Here is a 17049-nt window from a genome sequence, read left to right on the forward strand (position 1 = left end):
CTTTCTGTAGAGAATTCAGTAATAGTGTTTGTCTGACATTAGACCTATTAAGTGAAAGTAAATAAAACACAATGTCCTACTATGGTGTCTGTGTGTGTGTGTGTTGCAATCATTAATTCAACAAAAACTAGAAAGTTAAGTGTACCCAGATTCATTGCATTAATTTTCTATACCACGTATCCTACACAGGGTTGTGGGGAGCCTCTTGAGGCTCGCCTCCATTTATGTAAAATAATTCCTATTCATCAGGCATTTCAGCCAAGGGGGAAGCAGAGCAGTCTTTCATTAAGAGGGATGTTTGAGAATGTATGCAATTTATGTCTTTTTCTATTAATCAACTCAACCATCTTCTGTGCCTTTCTTTTTTATGTAAGTAGTGATGTCTTATATGCACAAAAAACAGGCAGGGAGAGAAAGTTGGATCATAGCAATCAATATCATATCTATATGCCTTTCCACATACTGGAAAAGTCTGCATACAATAAAGGCTGGCACAAGAGGGAAAATTAAATATTATTGCAGAACAAGACACATTAAAGTCCTCTCCACTGATCTGGCAACTGGCTATATCCAAGCCTTAGGGTGTTGGATTTGTACAAGCAGCTTTGGCTGTGATGTGCCATTGCCATTAAGAGCCCATTGCTTTTTTCTGCACTGGATTGTCTTTTTTAATGAGGGTCATTAGCCTTTGTATTTTATAATGTGAGAAAGGGTTGGGGTGTGAACCAACCCTTCAATGTCATATTTATGAGAAATCCAGTGTAGAAATTGTGGAAACAGCAAACGCTGACCTCAAAGTTACAGACTGCAACACTGTCAAACTATAATAGCTATAGTTTGCAGCATAGACTCAGCTTGGCTAGATAGCAATCTATGCGATGGCAGATACAGTTAAGTCGATGGCAATATTAGCATGAAAGTTGAAGCTTTGGAGCCTTATCTGTTTGAGGAAAGGTGTACAGATGAGGAGATGAGACAGCCAGACAGACTAAAAGACTACAGCACTGCTGCATCTTTAGATAGAAGTGAAGCAAGGTCTGCATCCCATTAGCACAACTATCAGCAGGTAGTCAAATGACACTGGGGTAATGTAGAAGACCATTAACCAAAGAAAATAGACCAACATGTCCTTGAAACAAGTTTAGACTAAACACGTCAACAAAATCACATGTTAATTACAAAGATTAATATTCACCTTGTTCTTGGTGGATTTTACCTTTAAGAAATAACCTGTAAACACACATTTACTTTTATGTAAAGAATGTTAGAGGATGCTTGTCTCCTACAAATGTGCTTACACATCTTGATTCTTTCTTTCTCTCGCTCCCCTGACAGATACCCATTTTAACTTCAGGTTAGTCTATTCATCACTACTGCACATAATAACACATATTTTATGTAATCAGTAAACAGTTCAGGTATTTTTCTGTTCAAGGCTGCAATCTGTGTCCTCCTGCCAGAAAAGATTCAATAACTAATCATGTGTTATGTGTCCTCAGTACTGCAGTGTTCAATAAATGTAAACTTAAAAATACAGCTTTAATTTCATTTTACCATTAATTTATAATGCCTATAAATTAACTGTCCGCCAGAAGACTTAAACTATATTCAAGAGACACAAGAAACAAGTTAAGAGAAACTGCAGATATACATGTGCATTACACAAGAGACAAGTCTTTCATCTGAATTGGATATATTGAATTGAGGCCATGTAATAACAATAACTATAGCTGTGATTTAACTCAAGACTATATGTAGCATTGTGTGTGTGTGTGTGTGTGTGTGTGTGTGTGTGTGTGTGTGTGTGTGTGTGTGTGTGTGTGTGTTAAAGAAGCCTTTAAAAGAAGCCTCTCGGTTTCCCGGTTTCTTTTTCACTTGAATGAAAACTACCCTACATTTTATTTGTTAAAAAATTGCTTTGTTTTTGTATATTACATTATTTCCGATTATTATTTCAGATTTTATCCGAAGTTTAACGTATTTAATAAGCGTTGTTAAAGATTAGTTTAAAAACAAACAAACAAACAAAAACAGTACGTGCACAGTACGTACCTATGTATAGCCCGCCAGAGATATGTAGGGGTGCCAAAGGGGGGTGCTTAGGACGATTCTAAGGGCCCTGGTCAGGGGGTCCAACAGAACCCCATACTGTCCTGTATGATTTTGTTATTTAAATGGCCGCTTTGCACAAAAATCTATTAAGAAGCACGCTATAATGAATGCCCTCAGACTGGGCCAACGTCACCGCACCAAAAATTAAATGTCCAATATTTTAAAAACGGAAGCAGCACAAACGAAACTTTTATCGGCACAAACCAGCACAAACGAAGCACGAACGATTGAGACTATTTGGGTGAATTTGGAGCATGTGGGGGGCTGAGTGACCCCAGAATGACCAATAAATATTCTTTTAATATCTCCAAATCCGAAGCAGAACAAACGAAGCGTTTATCGGCACAAATCAGCACAAACGAAGCACAAACAAACGAGCCTATTTGGAGTGAACTTGGGGCATGTGGAGGGCTGGAGACGTGACCGTATCATAATTCAATATCTAATATTTTAAAAACGGAATCAGCACAAACGAAACTTTCATCGGCACAAACCAGCACAAACGATTGAAACTATTTGGAGTGAATTTTTAGCGCGTGTGTGTGGGGTGGCGGCTGAGTGACCCCAGGATGACCTATAAATATTCTTTTAATATCTCCAGAACCGAAGCAGCACAAACGACCATTTTTACGGCACAAAACAGCACAAACGAGGCACACACGACTGAGACAATTTTGCCGTTTTGCGTTGGGTGGGGGGCCAACTTCACACAGGTAGTGCGTGTCCCCTTAAAAGGATTATACGGAAACGGGGCACTTCACATGTGTGAGTCGTTACATCAGGTAGATGGCATAAAATAGAAATTCTATCAGTTACTCACCCCGATGTTTATCCTTGGAAGTTGGAACACAATATTTCCAAGAATTTTTTGCACGCAATCGAGCAATAGTAATAGAGCATTGAGCTTGAAATTACCAAGCGACAATAAAACTAGACCAGTGTTGTATATATTCAAGCTTTTCGAAGCCTTTTGAATAACTTTATGTGAGGAATCAATCGGAATTTAATGTAATCATATAAATCTGCTTTAATTGTCCCGAGTGAGTTTATTAGATTAGTGTTGTAATGTCCGATTCGTGATTGAATCGTTTGTTTGAGTCAGTTAATTCAATGAATTGGAAAATCCCGTTGATAAAACCAGTCTGAATGATTCATTCATGAATAGAACCGATTCGATTCTCAAGTTCAACTCACTGATTCAATGATCCAGTCACTGTTTAGCTAATGTCCACATTTCTTTCCGGAGCTGCTGGTGTGTGAAACTTATTATTCACTCAATGAATAATAATAATAATAATAATAATAATAATAATAATAATAATAATAATAATAGTAAAGTTCATTGTTATTGGTGCTTGGAGAATAAGAAATTAAGTATTATTAAGTCAAATAAAATATTAAGGCGACAACTTATAAAAACAACCAGACAGAGTTTCCATGGTGTGTGTATGAGAGAAAGCGAGAGTACAATGGTGTTAATTACTTTTACTGTATATATAGTTATTTGTATAGAACCTATGTACACATGCACAGTTTCAGTTAATTTAATGTTAAAATGTAGTTCTTTATAGTCTCTTACTGAATATGCAATAGTTGTTATGCTTATTGATAATTATTGTTTTTAGACATAATAAGAAAAGATATTTGGTGGGGCCCGGAGTACAAATTAGCCAGTGGACCCAGAAACCCTAGCGGCGCCCTTGGAGGTATGGGATAAAGCGTTGAGGTATTTAAAAAAAAAAAAAAAGAAAGAAAAGAAAACAAAGATCTACGTCAATCAATATGCGTCACCACTCACCGTCTAGTAAGTCACCCGCCTCCATCCGCGCGGGATATAAATGCGCACCAACGTCAGTGCGCTCACACATATAAAGGCGGCGCACAGAACGAGTGCTCCAGTTACCCTTTTAGAATCCTACCCAGTCAGATAAAGCATAATAACTGCATTTTCTGTGAAAGCCTCGTCTGTAATGGAGTAATTCCAAATTCCTGTAAAAGTGACAAAACGCGTGTGAAAAGTATGGATCTAAACGGCACACTAATAGAGCTAGACTCCCTAAAATTGCGCGTCTTGACGGAACAACTTGTGGCGCACGCGAATAATTCGGCGCCGCTTCGTCATAACGAGACGGATTCCGCTCCTCAGGAGGACTTGGACGTGAACACAAACATTTACTCTAAATTGCTCGTCACCGTCATTTACGTGGTCCTGTTCGCTATCGGCTGCCTCGGGAACTCTATAACTCTGTATACCCTATTGACAAAGAAGTCTCTTCAGAACCTGCAGAGCACCGTGCACTACCACCTCGCGAGCCTGGCCGTGTCTGATCTGCTCATCCTCCTGTTCAGCATGCCCGTGGAGCTCTATAACTTCATCTGGGTGCACCACCCGTGGGCTTTTGGCGCGGCCGCGTGCAAGGGATACTACTTCCTGCGCGACGGTTGCTCGTATGCCACGGCTTTCAATGTGGCGAGCCTGAGCGTCGAGCGCTACATGGCCATCTGCCACCCATTTAAGGCGAAAAGCGTGATGTCGCGCAGCCGCACCAAGAAGCTGATCAGTGCTATGTGGGCCACTTCCTTTCTGCTCGCCACACCGATGCTCTTTACCATGGGCCAGAGGAGCGTGGACAGTGAACCCATATGCACCACCATCGTGTCCTCGGTCACGGCCAAAACTGTTCTTCAGGTGAGTAGCTAAAAACTTTGGAAGCCGGTTAATGCTTCGTTCATTTATTCATTCATTCATTCATTCATATATCCATAGATTGATTAATACATAAATGCATTTAGTATTTGTCATATTCTGTTTGTTTACCTCATTTTAGTTCATATAGTTCAGATATTGTATCTCTTTGAATATTCTTGTGTATAATAAGGGTGAATTCAGATATACTACAGTACTTCATCCGGTGACAGCCAAAGCTTATGTTTGTTCCTTGCAGAGGAATATGTTTGCCTGATAGAAATTAAATAACTCATGTGACCTCATATAAGGGGGTGCATTAAGCTGATTAGCTGTTTATAATTTAATCATTGTCAGGCAATAATTTGGTGTTAAAATGTTTTCCGTTGAAGTACATTAATCTAAATATGATACATTTATTACAAAATAAATGAAGGAAACAGGCAGAGATGCAAGGAGGATGTGTGCATAGATATTTTCTTAATTTACTGTATCCATATGATTTGATGATCATGATGAGTTGATGGTGATGTTTTGTTTTATCCTGTGTTATGCTTCTATTGTAAGAAATGAATTATAATGTTACTTACCTTTTAGTGGTGTTTTCTAAATTATTAATGATGTTATTGCTGTAAGAAATGAATGATAGAATGTTGCTTAGGCAAACATCTTAATATAATTTTTACATTGGAGATTTCTTCAATGAAAATGTGTGTACCAAATAACCAAAAATGCTGTCATAAGTTACCAAACACAATAAAATGCTTGTATTTTTTACCGTGTACAATGTACAATGACCATGGCATGATTGTTGTTGCCAGATGGGGTATTTTGAGTATTTAAGAATCTGTTGCGCTCCTTGAATTTTCATGCACAACAGTCGTTAGAATTTACACAGAATAGTGCAAAAAAACAGAACAAAAGAACACCCAGTGAGGATCAGTTCTGTGGAGGGAAATGCGTTGTTGGTGAGAGAGGTCAGAGGAGAATGGCCAGACTGGTTGAAGCTGACAGAAAAGCTACACAAAAAAACACTCTTTACAACCATGCTGAGCAGCAAGGCATCCCAGGATGCACAAAACATTCAACCTTGCAGTGGATGAGTAACAACAGCAGAAAACTATATCACGTTCCACTCCTGTCAGCCAAGAATAGGAATCTGAGGCTACAGTGGGCACAGACTCACCTAAACTGCAGATATCTTCAGCTAAGAGATCTTCAGCTATCCAGTTTTGGTGAACCTGTACTATTGTTAAAGCTCTCGACCTGCACCTGCATGATTTTATGCATTGCTCTGCTGCCACATGATTGGTGAATTAGATAATTACATGAATGAGCCAGGGTACAGGTGTTCCTATTATTTAATGAAGATCAAGTTAAACCATTTTTTAAAGTAAAAAAAAAAACAGTTAACATTTTAAAATACTTGTTCATTCTTTATAATCAAATAATAGCTAAACAAAGCCATGAAATAAACCAAATATGCCAATTTAATTACTGGTGAGTGCGGTCTAATACTACAGGATATGATTACTATGCCAGAGGTTGTGGGTTCAAATTCTTCCCTTATGTCTATATTTTTATCACAATAAAACCAAATCTCTCCAAACTGTTATTCTTGCATTTATAGCATCTCGGTTGGACTATTGTAATTCACTCTATATTGGTTTCCCTAGAACAACTGTTGATCGTTTGCAATTGGCACAAAATGTGGCAGCCAGACTATTGACTGGCACTAAAAAACGTGCCCACATTACACATTTGCTCACTCTCTTCACTGGTTACTGGTCAAGTTCCGTGTTGATTTTAAAATTTAGCTTTTTGTTTTTAAAGCTCTGCATGGACTTGCTCCGTAGTATATTTGTGATCTTCCCAGTCCATACACTGCTTCAAGACACCTTCGATCATCCAGTCAATTACTACTCTCAGTTCCTCGGTCACATTTTAAGGCTCAGTGGCTGCTCCTAGGCTTTGGGATAGTCTTCCTCTACATATTAAATCTTCCCCTTCCATTTCTGTGTTTAAACACTCTTTGAAGACTTTGTTTTGCTTTATTCTTTGTTTTAATTGAGGGTTTTCATTTTTCATTGGTCTTTTTTTTGGTTTTTGTTTACTCTTTTAATTTGTTTTAATTCTGTTTTATATTTCTTGTACAGCACTTTGGTTTCAACATCTGTTTTTTTTTACATGTGCTTTATAAATCAATAAATTAAACTAAATGTAGAAACAATATAGCTCCGTGATTTCTACTTCCGGAATCCATCTGTTGCATTCTGAAGTAGTGAAGGATTTCATTCATTTATTTAATTAAAATTTGTTTTTGTTTTTTACACACATTTTTGTGTAAACATTAATAAAGGTAAAGTTAAATAAAGTTTTTTAAGTACACTAGCGGTCAAAAGTTGCGAAACACTTGCTAATTCTAAAAAAATTGTTGCACATTTTAAAATAATATTAACGCCAGCAAAGCTTCTGTATGAAATAACACAATGGATTAAGTTTGTGTACTTAATCTTTAATGGAATGAACCACAATCCCATGAAGCATTGTGAATGACATAGTGATATTAAAAACTATGCATAAATATAATAAAAAAATGCTTTGTGTCATTATTTTACAATGACAGAACTCGTCATTGTAAGAACACTGAACGAACATTGTTAGCTCTTATGATAAATTGTTTGTGATGTTCCTCATTTGTATGTCCTTTTTTTTTACTCATATGCAAGGGGAAAAAATATGTTACTATAACTGCAACTGGATAATTTCTTACCGACCTATTTTCACTGTCCCACCAGTTACAATTGTGACCAAGAAATAAAAGGTTTTTTTTTAGTTACTGAAAGTAACTAAAACTTTTTTTTTAACAAAAGGAATGCAGTTTGTTTCACTGGGAAATCCAGGGAGTAAAATGTACATGCTCACTTACTGTAGCTTGAATAGTATATGAGTCACTATGGATACACCTGCAAATTTAACGGGCGATTAATGGATTCACTTGATGAAATTTCGTCATTCGACACATATTGCGAGCCACCAGTTCAATAATCTACATCAGCAGTTTCTCCTTCACCCCATTACTCTTCAGTAATGTCCCCATTCTGTCTGAGACTGCCAGAAACTCCAAACATTTCTTCAAATTCACATCACGTTGGCCGGTCTCTCCTCCCAGGTGTGATTGTACCCAATATGCATTTAAATGTTTAAATGTGTTAAACAAATGAACACATGAAATTTAAATAAAAGTTCAGTTAAAATACAAACACTGATATACTCTTAAATTGTAAACAAAATGTGGAAATTAGACTGACATGAAAATGCAGGTTATAGCATATACTAATAAAGCATGTGATTCAGGAAGAAGAAGCTTTCAAAAAGAGAACAGGGCTCACACCATAAGATTTTTGGTCAAGAAGACTAACATATTCACTGTAGCTGGTTTCAGAAGAGACCTTTGGCATGTTACTACATTTCCACCGGCACAGAATACCCTCTCTGAGGGTATACCCGTTGGCGGGGATGCAGAAGTACTATTTCTCCAATAGTAATCGACAAATGTTAGGGAAATTCACCTCGTGTACCTCCCATCATGTAAGGGAATTGCTCTCACCATCTGCTACTGGACCAGGCAAGTAGTTTAATTCAGCCTCGATTTTCTCTTTGTCAGAAAGACAGGTCAGCTCAGCAGCTGGTTTCTTGAAAAAGCTTCCAAGACTCTTCTGCTTCTTTGATGCATTCTGGGCTTCTTTTGTAGATGCAGCTGATGTTTCAGGGGTAGCAGAGCCATCTTCACTTGGCGTGGCAGAAAGGGATTTCGCCTCTCTCACTATTCTGGCTTTGATGACCAGGATCTCTTCTTGACTCATATACTGAGTGCAGAAGCGTGAATCAAGAATTACTGCCATATTAATCAGTTCATGAATCTCTGGGTCACTGTATTTGGTGTTCATGTAGTCCAGTATTGAACATTTTAATTGTCTTTTTGAGATCTGTGTCTTCATCTTTCCCCTGCAGCAGCTCAATGTTGAATACATTTACATTTATTCATTTAGCAGACGCTTTTATCCAAAGCGACTTACAAATGAGAAAATACAAGCAAAGTGATGTATCAACCAGAGAACAATACAACTAGTGCTACCATACAAGATCCATTAATTGAGTTCTAGAAGAACAAAGTGTGCAGAGTAGAGGTGTAAGTGCCAGAGTAAGTTATTATATTTTATTTTATTTTATTTTTTTTAGGGGTTGGTTAGGTGTTCATGGAAGAGGTGGGTCTTTAGCTGTTTCTTGAAGATGGTGACAGATTCTGTGGTCCGGATTGAGGTTGGAAGTTCATTCCACCACTGAGGGACAGTTAGTGTGAAGGTTCTGGAAAGGGACCTTGAGCCACGCTGAGTAGGCACTATTAAGCATGGTTGTTGACTGATCGCAGATTGCATGAGGGAACGTAAGCCTTCAGGAAAGGGTTGAGGTAGGAGGGTGCTGTTCCAGACAAGGTCTTGTACGTGAGCATCAAGGCCTTAGATTTGATACAAGCGGCGAGTGGCTACAGGAAGCCAGTGGCAGGAGATGAAGAGGGTGTGACATGAGTTCTCTTATAGGAGAAGAATAGGTTTCAAGCATGACACTGTGACATATTTTCAGAAGATAGGGTGTATGTGAAATCAAGAAGAGGTCCAAGTTCCTTACTGACAGAGTCCAGGTTATCAATGTCCTGCCATGTTATCACCAGATGCCTGTTTGACCTGTCAGCAGCCAGGTCTTGTGTGATGGCCTTCTCTTGCTCAAGCAGCTGCTGAATCATCTTCTGCCTTCATCTCCACCATGTTGATGATTCAGTCACAAGTTTGTGCGGAGGAAGACCAAGATCTACTTGAGCAGCTGTGCGAGAATGCACTTACAACCTTCTTACAAACTTACAAACAAAACATATGAGAGTTCAGTTAAAAATGTATCTTAAATGCACACAGTACATACATATTACCTCTAATGTAATGCATGACTGTTCAAAATATATACACTGTGTAACAGGCATGATACCAGTTAACCACACACACACACACACACACACACACACACACACATATATATGTATATATATATATATATGTATATGTATATATATGTGTGTGTGTGTATATATATATATATATATATATATATATATATAAAATATAGGACCAGTACTAGATTCTGAGGGAAGTGTATTGATAAATAAACAAATGGATTGAGACCAGTGGACAAGGTAGGTACAGTTGAGTTGCCAGCTTTACTTATGAACTATTGATTAAAATGAAATACAGAGTCACAATAAAATTGAAATGAAATAAATGGATTTACAGTTCTCTGGTTTTCTTATTAAATGGTTCTTTCTGTTGTATCAAGTTGTATCAGTCCTGAAACATAGGCGGTTATCCTGAGGGAGGTGTTCAAATCTTCTGCATGTAATTGTTTGGGTGGCTCGCCATTCCCTGATTAGGGAAATCAGGATCAAGTGTTTCAAGGAAGAGGGGTTCCAGGAACTCTGCGAGTGTCTCTTCTGTCTGGTGTCAATCCTCTGCAGTAGACTGCTCATCCACACAAAAAAACCTGGCCAAAATCCGTTTTTGCTACATAAAATAAAAAGATTATGCAGCAGCATACACTGGGAAGCCTCAATGCAAAGTTTCAGTTTGATATATAAGAAATATATAGTTCTCCAATGTTGCGACAGCTACGTGGCTCAATTGAAAAAGAAAAAAAAAAAAAGCAGGCATCTGCCAAAAGAAATATTACACGGAGGCGGGACTTCCGCTCCCCTTTGCCTTCCTATTGGCTCAAATCTCAATCAACAGCGTCAAGACCATAATAACGAAAAATACAAATAAACCAAAATACAATATTAAATAATAATAATAAACATAATAATTGCCCTACATGTCAAATTAAATAATTTCCAGAATAATTCTATAACCTAGGCTGGGTTACAACTGCAAAAAAAATAATAATAAAAATAAAAAAAATAAAAATTCTTACTTTGTATTTTGGTCTTGTTTCCAGTCCAAATATCTAAAAATTCGTAAATCAAGGAGAGTGGGCATAAGAAAAAGAATCTTATTCAAATGGAAAACAAGATTATTTTTCTTACCTCATTGGCAGATAATTTTGCTTGTTTTAAGCAAAAACAAAATTTTTTTTTTTTTTTCAGAAAACAAGATATAATATCTTACGCCATTTTACTTAGCTAGTAAATGCTTCTTGATTTAAGAATTTTTTAGATATTTGGACTGGAAACAAAACCAAAATACTAATACTAAAATACTAAATGTAGTAAAGATTAAGCACATGAAGCTCATGTTTGCTCAATGTGCACGCATAAAATACATGACACTAAGAGTGAAAGAGTAAGCTTACCAATAGCAATGTGTAGACAAAGGTCAAAGCAAAACAGTCTTGTCCACATGTTCAGAGTGACTACTTTTACTATATTAGCTCCACTGTCCGTTGTCAGGCACACCTGTTTCTCCTCGTCTAAATCCCATTCGTGAAGAAACTGCTTCAAGCCACTTGCAAAGTTTCACCCATGTAGTCATCTGTAAAAAAAAACTGGACGCAACAGTTGTTCAAACTCCAGTCACTCGTTATGTAGTGGACCATGAGGCTAATGTATGACTCACTTGCTCGTCTACTCCACATGTCTGTAGTTGAGGTATAAAACTCCACCGTAGACAGCATTATTTGTAACCTACGATGGCACTCTTCATACATCGCTGGCAGGGCCCTTAAAGTCTAAACCGCTGGAAACAAAAGTGAGTACACCCCTAAGTGAAAATGTCCAAATTGGGCCCAAAGTGTCAATATTTTGTGTGACCACCATTATTTTCCAGCACTGCCTTAACCCTCTTGGTCATGGAGTTCACCAGAGCTTCACAAGTTGCCACTGGAGTATTCTTCCGTGACAACATCACGGAGCTGATAGATGTTAGAGACCTTGTGCTCCCCCACCTTCCATTTGAGGATGCCCCACAGATGCTCAATAGGGTTTAGGTCTGAAGCCATGCTTGGCCAGTCCATCACCTTCACCCTCAGCTTCTTTAGCAAGGCAGTGGTCATCTTGGAGGTGTGTTGGGGTCGTTATCATGCTGGAATACTGCCCTGTGGCCCAGTCTGCGAAGGGAGGGGATCATGCTCTGCTTCAGTATGTCACAGTACATGTTGGCTTTCATGGTTCCCTCAATGAACTGTAGCTCCCCATTGCCAGCAGCACTCATGCAGCCCCAGACCATGACACTCCCACCACCATGCTTGACTGTAGGCAAGACACACTTGTCTTTGTACTCCTCACCTGGTTGCCGCCACACACGCTTGACATCATCTGAACCAAATAAGTTTATCTTGGTCTCATCAGACCACAGGACATGGTTCCAGTAATCTATGTCCTTAGTCTGCTTGTCTTCAGCAAACTGTTTGCAGGCTTTCTTGTGCATCATCTTTAGAAGAGGTTTCCTTCTGGGATGACAGCCATGCAGACCAATTTGATGCAGTGTGCTGCGTGTGGTCTGAGCACTAACAGGCTGACCCCCCACCCCTTCAACCTCAGCAGCAATGCTGGCTGCACTCATATTTCCAAAAGACAACCTCTGGATATGATGCTGAGCACGTGCACTCAACCTCTTTGGTCGACCATGGCGAGGCCTGTTCTGAGTGGAACCTGTCCTGTTAAACCGCTGTATGGTCTTGACCACCGTGCTGCAGCTCAGTGTCAGGGTCTTGGCAATCTTCTTATAGCCTAGGCCATCTTTATGTAGAGCAACAATTCTTTTTTTCAGATCCTCAGAGAGTTCTTTGCCATGAGGTGCCTTGTTGAACTTTGAGTGATCAGTATGAGGGAGTGTGAGAGCGATGACACCAAATTTAACACACCTGCTCCCATTCACACCTGAGACCTTATAACACTAACAAGTCACATGACAGTGGGGAGTGAAAATGGCTAACTGGGCCCAATTTGGACATTTTCACTTAGGGGTGTACTCACTTTTGTTGCCAGCAGTTTAGACATTAATGGCTGTGTGTTGAGTTATTTTGAGGGGACAGCAAATTTACACTGTTACACAAGCCGTCCACTCACTACTTTACATTGTAGCAAAGTGTCATTTCTTCAGTGTTGTCACATGAAAAGATATAATCAAATATTTACAAACATGTGAGGGGTGTACTCACTTAACTGTAAGTTGGAGCAGTTGTTGTGTCAAAATTGGATAATGGAAGCAGTCTCTATTGCTTATGAAGCATGCAATGTTGCTATGCCTCTGGGCATAAGGGCTCATTCCACTAGGGGAGGCCTCCTTGAAGGCTTTATCCAAAGGGGTACCCATACAGGATGTGTGTGCTTTTTGAACAGGCCATTCCCTCAGTATGATGGAGTGCGTATTCTCGTTCCCACAGCTAAAGCTCATGCAACTTGGAGTTCTCTTCACAAGCAGTTGACAAGCTGTTTCCTTTTTGTAACATTTGCTTTTCCAGCCATTTGTTGCCCTGTCCCATCTTTTTTGAGACATGTTGCAGCCATCAAATTCAAAAACACTTCAGTTCACCTTGGCATAAATTCTACAAGTCTCTGGAGCTTCACTAGAGGTTTTGGAACATCCTTTTCAAAACCTAAACACATTCCTTTTTCTGGTTCTCCGATGACTGTGGTGGAGAGTACTGCCTAATATTACTCCAAAATCTCCCATAGGTGTTCAATTGGATTAAGATTTTGTGACTGTGAAGGCCATAATATGATTGATTTATGTATTTACCATTCAACCATTCAGTGGCCACTTCATGCTATGTAGAGGTATATGGGTGAATTGTCATCCTGGAAGAGATCACTCCTGTCAGCATAGAATTGTTTTGTCACAGGATAAAAGTGATCAGTCATAATTGCAATGATTTTTAACAACATCATTTGTCTCAGGTGTATAGTTGAGATCTGGTGACTGTTATGGTCATATCGTATGATTTACATCATTTGCAAATAATTCAGTGACCCTGGGGATGTTGTGTGGATGGGTACATTGTCATCTGGTGAGAGACCACTCCCATCAGCATAGAAATGTTTCCTCATAGTATAAAGGTAGTCAATAATAATAATTTTGTATTGATTTGTAGTCATAGGGGACAGGTTACCCATGCCAGCAGAATTCTGCAGCATAACTCAATTTTATTTTCCTTTAATTTGTTACCTGTGTATAGTTTCTTATTTATATAAAGACATAATTGTATGTATATACAGTTAATATATACTGTATATACATACTTTAGATATGAATAGTGAAACACTAACCTTCTTTATCTTTCACTTTCGATTTTCAGTTTTCAGTTTTATTTTACAGGCACACACGTGCACACACGGCTCTGTGCTTGTTGGCTCTCTCTGTCTTTTGAAGTGCCCGTCTCTCCCGTTTTTATTCTCACCTCGGCTCACTGCAACACAGAACATTCAGTATAATTCCCAGCAGGTGTGCAATCCTTACCGCACACCTTCTCCGTCTCCACCCTCCATTCACAAACCGATGCTTGAGCATGCCCCTGCTTCCACACTTAAGCTGTGTTGGACTTCATGCGGCGCTGCGCAAACCGTTCGGCAGCTGACTTGAAGCAGTGCATGCCAGTGCATAGCAATTTTTGTCTGACTTGAGAAGGCACCAACGCCATGTCACTGTGACGTATGGTATCAAAGAATTGCAATAGCAATACGAGTAGTAAATGTAGTAATGTAGTAAAATTAGACAGGTTAAAACAAGTCTACATGAGCAATTCCAGGCAAATGTCAACCTTACATTTAAAAAATAAAGTTCTTAACAAAAGAACAAAACCCTTTTTAAGTTGTCCATTTAGGTCTGAATTTTATTAGATTAATGTGCTGTAATAGAAATTTTAAAGAAATTGCCGTTTATCCCCCACATATGATGTGTACACCAGTACTAAAATAACATTTTCAACTCTCCATATTTCATGTTTTCAAAAGAGGGTTCAAAAACCTATTTTTTAAAACTTTATATTAACAATAAGCATTTTGCAGAAAAATGGACATATGTCTGAGTAATAAATACACTCACTTTGTCATAACAGCGATGCCTTTTGAATTTATAAGGGCTATATTTAGGACATCACGGTGCTTCAGTGCTGTGTTACGTTTATAAAGTTTTCAAGATTAAGTTTATATCATATAATAATTACTAATACAGATAACTTAAAACTTTCTGTACAAAGCTAAATTATGTCCATGCTAATTATTATCAACAACTCATCTCCCTTCTTTGCTCAGAACAACCATAATAATGTGTTACGGACGTGAACGTTACAGACACTTCATATTAAATCGTATACATCGGTGCACATTTGTTTACCCAGATGCTTATGTTAGATGACTGACTTATTACTGTGATCTGTTTCTGGCTTACTGTATATCGGAACATTTTAGAAATGTAATTAATTTATTTATTTAGTAACATATAAGAAATTAAATTCTAACAACGACGAGAGCACCATGAGGATTTACAGATCACTGCATTGTTATCGTTATTATAGTATTTGAATAAATATGTGTGTCTGAGGGAGAGAGAGAGAGAGAGACAGAGAGAGAGAGAGAGAGAGAGAGATGAACAAGCGTGCACATATGTTCACTCAGCTGAACGCTTACATCCTACCGTAAAGGATACACCTGGCGTGTTTTTCCCCTTGCTTTTTTTCTCCTGCATGCCCTTACCTTTTTTTGGACATCTGTTTAACACAGTTCGTGTCACTGCTTCTTTTTTGCTCCTCTTAATAAGTAGAATCCAAATGACAGCCAGTATTAGATGTGGTTAAAACAAATCGTTACTACTACTTGCAATCATTTTGACACAAAACATAATATTGCGATCATTTTGACACATGATTTCGATTTGAACTCCATCCATCCATCCATCCATTCTCCACACTGCTTGTCCTCACACTCACACCTATGGACAATTTAGTATTTCAAATTCCCCTGACCTGCATGTCTTTGGATTGTGGGGGGAAACAGTTTAAAGTCGACTATTTATGAAGCCTTACCATATTGATGTCTCAGAGGTCAAATTTTGGTTGTTTAAATACCCACTAGAGGTCTCTATTAAAGTTTTTAAAGCATTTTTTATGCTTTTCCATAGTTAAGTAATATTTTATGTTGTATTGAGAAGCCAACCCTTCTCCATTGGTCTGTATTAATACTTCTGGTTTGTGCATTTTATTTCACAGAATTCCTATAAAATATGTTGTCTCCCAAAAACTTGTGTCCTTTTTTTTGTCACGTTCATAACGCAGGTATATTTCCCTTCTCTAAAATTGAAAACATTTGTATAGACTGATATTTTTCTGATGTCTGGACTCTATTGTCAGGGGTTAAGGAAAATATAAAATGATGGTTCAGTATACTCATAATAAACACATTCTTTGAGAATTTATATTTTAAGTTTTGACTATTAATTTCATATCCATAATGCTGGAATTGCTCTAATTCAACAATAAAGCAAAAGAAAGACATGGGTGGAGAAATGTCTGTCAGCAGGACTGTCTATTAGACCTGTAAAGGGAAATTACACTTACACATTTGCTCAAAAATAGTGCGCTAACTTTCATATATATTTAGTTACAAGATTATTTCCACCCCTTATTCTGCTATATTTCATGAACAGTTATAAAAGTGGACAAACATTTGATGTCAAATGTCAAAGTGTTCAGTAGTGTAAAAAGTGCTCACGGGATGGGTATTATGTATGTTTTGGGGTGCCGCTTGCTGCCTACCAAGAAGCTGATGGTAATGATGATGCTAATGAAGTGCAGTCCTCAGAGTTTGTTGCTCTTTCATGTCTCATAATTCAGTATGAGCCCAATGTCATAAGACATCACCAGATCATCAACAGTCTGTCTGCATTTGATGTTTGGGGAACATATATCTGAACATTCAACTGAAGATGCAACTCAGCTGTAAGCTTTATTATGCTTAGGGGGGCAAGAGGTTTATATTCATCATTAGCAAAAATAAGATTTTTCAGTCAAGTGTCTTTCTGTCTGAAATTAGATTATATTGGAAATACAAACATGCAATTGAATGTTAACTTTGAATTGTTTTGCTTAAATCTAATATTAAACTCCACATTACTTTATTGAGACACTTAGAGGACAGTTAACAATAGATGGAGCCATTAGGGAGGCTGTCCGAATGATTCTTTTGAAGTCATCCGCCTAAGCTCTTGTAGCCAATA

At 38.1% G+C, this 17049-nt stretch overlaps 1 protein-coding gene across 1 annotated transcript in view; it reads left to right on the plus strand.

Annotated features, from left to right (window-relative positions):
- Positions 1-3678: 3678 nt before the first annotated feature.
- ntsr1 (neurotensin receptor 1 (high affinity)) overlaps positions 3679-17049 on the plus strand; it is a 28432-nt gene continuing 15061 nt past the window's right edge. Inside the window, exon 1 of the mRNA XM_017486554.3 lies at positions 3679-4801. Coding sequence (XP_017342043.1) covers positions 4133-4801 — 669 coding nt within the window. The 5' untranslated portion in view covers positions 3679-4132. The remainder of the gene's footprint in view (positions 4802-17049) is intronic.

Source organism: Ictalurus punctatus, chromosome 15 (genome assembly GCF_001660625.3).
Source record: "Ictalurus punctatus breed USDA103 chromosome 15, Coco_2.0, whole genome shotgun sequence".
Lineage (NCBI taxonomy): Eukaryota > Metazoa > Chordata > Actinopteri > Siluriformes > Ictaluridae > Ictalurus > Ictalurus punctatus.